Genomic DNA, 6,562 nt, shown 5'->3' with positions numbered 1-6,562 from the left:
TTTTTAACCGTAAAACCGCCCAACCCTACATGGCAATAAAAATAATTCTGATTCTGATTAGGCAACTTCTATATCATTTGATTGCCTGTACATTAGGTGTACACTCATTGGATAGATATGGAGGGTGTTGATCATGTGACATATTGTGATTGGATGGCATCCTGCAGGGGATGTGCCTACAGCAATATGAACTACATATAAACATGATCAGACCTCTCTGAGAAGATTACTTCACTCCAGCACCCATCTTACTCCACAAATGGTTAAGTATTTAGTATGTTTACTATAGTAGTCATATTGTATGAGGTATGGTAGCAATTGAATTATTCGAAACCTGAATGTTAATTTTCATAATTATTTTCAATAATGCAATTTTTTCTAATACTGTGAGCTATTAGGTGAGTGTATCGGGAGGACAGTGCATTGTGGGTAATGGTGATGGATGCCTCATCTCCTCAACATGCTGAACCAAAGGAGCTCTGCTACCCAGCATCCAACATCTCTTGCACCAAGATGCAGTTCAGTGAAGGAGCCCAGGTGACATTGTACTTGGCGTTTGTGTCAGGGATGCTGGTCACTATTGTAGGGAACTGTGTGGTCATCATCTCTATAGCTCATCTAAAGCAGCTCCACACCCCCACCAACATGCTGATCATGTCCCTGGCTCTGGCAGACCTGCTGCTGGGCCTGGTGGTGATGCCCTTCAGCACCATCAGGGCTGTGGAAGGCTGCTGGTACTTTGGAGATGCTTTCTGTCTGCTTCACTCTAGTTTTGACATGTTCCTGACATCTGTCTCTATCTTCCACCTAGTGTGTATAGCTGTAGATCGGTACGAGGCTGTGTGCAACCCACTTCACTATTCCACCAAGATTACGATGCCAGTAGCTTGGCTCATGGTTTCTGTTAGTTGGGCCATTGCTGCAGTGTACTCCTTTGGCCTTCTCTACTCAAAGTCAAATATAAGAGGCCTGGAGGAATACCTTGCATCTATTTACTGTCTGGGAAGTTGTAATCTTCTGTTTAATTCACTGTGGGGAGCCCTAGACCCACTGATATTTTTTTTCTTACCTTGCTCTATAATGGTGGGATTGTATGCTAGGATATTTCTGGTGGCAAAAGAGCATGTGAAAAAGATTGAAGATGCCAGCCACTATGTACATTCACATGGGAGGGGTAAAGGTGTCGTGTCTAAACAGTCAGAGAGAAAAGCAGCTAAAACACTTGCCATTGTGGTGGGTGTGTTCATCTTTTGTTGGATGCCTTTCTTTGTTAATTCCATAATTGATCCTTACACAGGCTTCAGTACACCTGCTACCCTCTTTGAGGTGTTCGTCTGGTTGGGTTACTTCAATTCTACTTTAAATCCAATTATCTATGCTCTGTTCTATCCTTGGTTCAGAAAATCGTTTCACCTTATTATTACTTTGAAAATATTCCATCAACATTCCTCAGACAAATGTATTTGTACCTTGATTTGATAACATAAATTATATAAATATATTGTTAAGATACATTCAGATTATATAAACTATGTGAGAAGATTTTTTAATGCTTTTTTAATGCTTTTATTATTAATCTAGCAAATTCCTGACTCAGCAGCTATGTACCTGTGAGAATTCAGAGCTATCTCAGAATTAGCCAAAATGGAGCCCTATGCAAAATACAATGCTAAATATTGAGTTTTACCACCCTGAGCACACATCCTATTGGAGTAAAACATGATCAGGTCATGGTGACAGACGCACAGATTTTAAAGAGTACTGGAAAATGATGAGAAACCAATTTTTTCATATTTGTATGATACTAATTTGATCTAGTGAAGCCCAAATTCAAAACAAAACACAGGAAATAATGTTCACTTCAGTGGTCGACTTGTAGAATCGCCATTGGAAGTGAAAAGTTGATTTATAGGGTTCCAACAGTCCTATAATATCCTCAAGTCACCACATTTCAAAGTAAGGCCTGAGTCCTGTAACCCTGCAACCCGACAGTACTTCCTGGAAAATAGGTCTTTGAGAGTCCTCGATTTCATCACTGTGTGAAATTCATTAGACCAGAGACTTCCAGACCTCTAAACTTTACTACCTTTAGTCAAGGGCCTGACCTAATCTGTGTATGAGAAATGTAATGGTATCTAACATGCAATATTAATGATTTCATGTCAATGAGTGAATGAGTGATTTTGTCTTAAGCAATAGCACATCCATGTGGCCTTGTAGGCTACTATGCATCCAGCAACCACACAAATCAGGGTTTACATAGACATGAACAGGTCAAATGCACAGCACTTGTTCAAGCACTTAAATGCAATTTTAAGGACCTTGTTAAGCCTCATGTAATAACTGCACATTATGTAATAAAATTCCAAAATGTAATAAAAAGTAACTTTCAATATGTAATAACACCGCATTATGTAATAACCTGCACATTATGTAATAACTCGCCTGAACGCAAAATGTAATAACGTTTGCCTTTCTTAAGCCTCATTATGTAATAACTGCACATTATGTAATAAATCGCCAAAATGTAATAACGTTTGCCTTATTATGTAATAAATGTGTTACATATTGTGCAGGTTATTACAAAATGCGGCGGTTGCACTTTTTTGTAACACAATTGAAAAAATGGAAATTTTATATATTTGACCATGAAAAGCATTTTAATTCTCCCAACATAAAGAAAATCCAGAATTGCATGTTGTGTTGAAACTAAATAGTATTTCTATCGACCACTTATATGCTGATTTGGTTGCTTTCTTCTCAAGTTATGAAGCCCCCAATGGCAATTTGCTTTTTGGTTGCTTTCTTCTCAAGTTATGAAGCAATGGCAATTTGTTTGTTTAGGAGACATTCTGAAGACCCGATAACTCATTGCTTCAGGGGATCATATTATTGTTATAAAAATGCCTTGTCTGGTGTAATAGATGTTTACATCATGAAATACCAGTAGCAATCACGAGTTGTTCAACTGATAGTGCTACATTAGTCCAGTCAATCTAACTAAAAAAAAGGCCCAACCCAGGAGAAATTGCAATAGTAATGTTTCATAGTTTTTATTGTTCCTAATACCCTCCTGCATCATATATTAAAAGTCTTACTTGATTAATGTATTGGATCATACTTTTTTCAAGGTCAAAAGAGGTTAAACAATGTTTTAGAGTGACGCCATCTGGGTAAAATGGTGTTAATATTGGAGGGCCTATGTATACCTATCCAACATTTTTGGTGTCTTTTTCCAACATCTTTCCAATAAAACACTTTTTCAGAGGATATTCTTAAGTCTTATACCTGTATTAGGGGTACAACTACCCCAACACCCACTTATTTGCCAAATGTGACGCCAGACAATGTTTTCATCAATCAGTTGCCTACATAAACTCTCAGTTTTTACATATTCTGAAACTACAGATTGTAAGCTTTCAAATGATGTGTCATACATTGAAATTGGACAGAAATTGAAGACGACACAAGTATTTGAATGTTGGTACACCTCAAACACAGAATGGGAGAAAAGTCACAACAAACGCTGCTAACAGCTAGCGGCTAAGAATGGCACATAGCTACGAACATCTAACTGCATTTTTATAACATCACAACATGCTGAGAGAACATCAACATGCTAAAAACACATAACTACACATAATTAGATGATCACACAGTCCTTGCTTTTGAACACGAACAAAAAAGAGAGTATAGGCCAATGCACACGGCGTGTGTGGGTGGGAAGTGTGTGGGTGTGAATGGAGAATCGAATGTTATCGTGCGACAAAATCGCATCGCACGCCGTGTGCATTGTCTCATTCAAAACAATGGAATTGAATTCGGCGGTGCGACAAAATTGCCGCCGTGTGCATTGGCCTTATGTTGACAAGTCAAGTCTCCATTAACAGTAGCCTGGTAGTATTTAGTGATCGTTAAACTTTATTAGGCCTATATTGAGTGGGTACTTTAAAACTTAAAGTTGAGTGTTATGAGAAGAAAAAAAAGAAAACCAAATATTGTTGACACAATAAGTTTCACTTTAATTTTCTGTGACTAGTTTATCCCTAGACTGGCTTGCGTCACAAATGTTCCTTATCATGTGTCACGCCCCACCCCCATCCTGTGAAAGATATTATTGGTCCCCCACAATATATCACTGTAAACACAACTTGATGCATCATTGATGTAATTTCAATAAAAATACACAATGAAAACACCACTCCCAGTCTGTCATTGGTAAGTAGTTCAAACACATATGTTAGACATTTCTCAAAATCAAAATGTCTAGTTGACAGTCTGTATCACCTTGGGTTTGGCTGAAGTGCTGCAGTAGCTGAGAAACTTGAGGTACATGGATTCACACCTGGGCACTTCATGCAATATGTTGCTGATAATGCTGACCATAATATCTGAACAATTGATTGCCATGGAACGTTCTATGGCATGGGAATTATTGTATGCATCACCCGCAGAATTGAACAAGCTTCCATCATTCCACGTATCAAGTTGACAGCAAAGGACCTAACAGATGTCGGACGCATTAACATTGTTCCATATGTACAGAAGTCTGGGGGCCTAGTGTACACACCAAATACGGTGCCCAAAATGCTCGAAGGAAAAGCAGTTGCCAGGGCCATACGAGGTCATTTCCTGGTTGATGGAGCACTGAACACCCTACTGGCAGCGAAAACTTTTCATGTCAAACTGCCTGTCCCAAACAAAGCAAACTATGCTGTGGACTCAGAGGATGTGTCAGAGTTGACTCAAGATGGTACCGTTGCTGATGACAGCGAGGACACAGTTTCTGATCAGCCAGATGGAGAATCCACAGACCATGCCAAAGTACCAGAGGAACTAGCAGAAGCCTCAGATCTGTATGACAGTGTTATGGCTGCCACCGCAACCGGGACAAATGCAAGTGCACTACTCCAGATCATAGCTCAGCGTTTGGGGGCAGAGAAGACAACCATGGTAAATGACCGGCAGCAGCATTGTGGCTACAGTACATGGAGATGATCGACCTAGTCTGTGCATTCATTGGATCGGAGAGAACTGGAAATTGGGATCAGCACCTTGATACCCTGACAGACATGATGCAATTCAAGGCTGCCTCCGGACATACCTTGTATGTAAAATCATTGACCATATACCTCCAGAAAATGCACCAACTAGAAGACACACATCCCCAAGTTTACAAACGATTTCAGGAAGATGGTCTGCAAGTTGTTCGTAGATCAAATGAATACTGGGCCGGACTATCCCCCGACCTTGTAATAGAACAAGCCCGCATGCGAAGTATGAAAACAACCGGAGGACTGACACAGGGAAGGAGTATGTCTGAAACACAACGTTTGGTCTGGGTTCTTTCCAACCCTGCAACATCTGAAATCAACAATGCAATGAAAGAAGTGACAGGGGTAAACTATGAAACTAGTGAACAGCACAAGGACCTTTCTGCATCAAGACAGGCACGAGACAACGCTGACACTATCAAAATACTTCAATTGTTGGAGTCACAAAATCCGTTTGCCGGGTATGAACACCTTTAGCACCTAATCACTGGTGTGACAGCCCATAATGCGGTGAATGTGGACCATTCAAAAGAAGTTGGTAGAAGGGTCTTAAAAGACATGGTAGGGAAAAAGGTGACAGAATATACCTTCAAGAGGAAAGCACATGCAGTCACCATGGATTCCAAATCCACAGTCAAACTGAACAAAGAAGAAGTTGTCCATATTGATCATCAAGTTACAGGTTGTTTGCAACAACATCTTATTCGCGCATGCCATGCTTGGCTGTGATACAACATCCAGACTCTTTGGGGTTGGGAAAGGGGTATCTCTGTGTCTGGTTAGCGAAAATGACTCATTCAGAGTACAGGCCAGCATTTTTCAAAAACAATCTGCTACCAAGGAAGAAATTGCTGCTGCAGCGGAAAGGGCAATGCACTAATATACCAATATACTAATATTAATCTACAAAGGTGCCGAAATGGATTCTCTCAATGACCTCAGGCTGAAAAGTTTCTATACTAAAGTGACTGACAGCAAAACGGCTATCCACCCTTGCAACTTGCCACCAACATGGTCGTCTGCCATGCTTCACAGCTTCAGAGTGTACCATCAAGTTCAGGAATGGATGGGAAACTCGCTACCACCAGAGGAATGGGGCTGGAGGATCCAAGACTCATGCCTCATTCCCATCCATTCCGACCAGGACCCTGCTCCTCAATACTTGTTGGAGCTTGTGCGCTGTAATTGCAAGTCAGGTTGTGGCACTATGCGCTGCAAATGCCGTTGTCAAGGACTTGATTGCTCTGTAGCCTGTTCAGAATGCAGAGGTGTATGCGCGAATATGTCGGCACAACATTTGGATGAGGACATGGAGTGAAGGTTACATGTAGGCCTACAGTAAAGGCATATTTCAAGCTTGGTCTAAAAACAGTTTTTAATAGGTTTATAGGTTTATATGGTTTATTTCTCATTTAAGGGTTTAATCTGTATATGATATGCAACATGGTTTTCATGGAAAAACATTAACATTTCTGTATGTTCAGAAATGTCAATGATAATAAATGTGT

The 6,562-nt window shown here is 40.2% G+C and overlaps 1 protein-coding gene across 1 annotated transcript; it reads left to right on the top strand.

The window, feature by feature from the left end:
- Positions 1-438: 438 nt before the first annotated feature.
- On the top strand, positions 439-1,479 carry LOC308160394 (trace amine-associated receptor 13c-like; the record flags this gene model as incomplete). The annotated part of the gene is made up of 1 exon (XM_080534309.1): positions 439-1,479. One exon carries the CDS (start codon positions 439-441, stop codon positions 1,477-1,479), a length of 1,041 nt encoding a protein of 346 aa, XP_080390435.1.
- Positions 1,480-6,562: the final 5,083 nt, after the last annotated feature.

This window comes from Nansenia antarctica, assembly GCF_963989245.1.
Source record: "Nansenia antarctica genome assembly, chromosome: 6".
Taxonomy (NCBI): domain Eukaryota; kingdom Metazoa; phylum Chordata; class Actinopteri; order Argentiniformes; family Microstomatidae; genus Nansenia; species Nansenia antarctica.
This window is presented reverse-complemented; position numbering and strand designations above follow the sequence as displayed.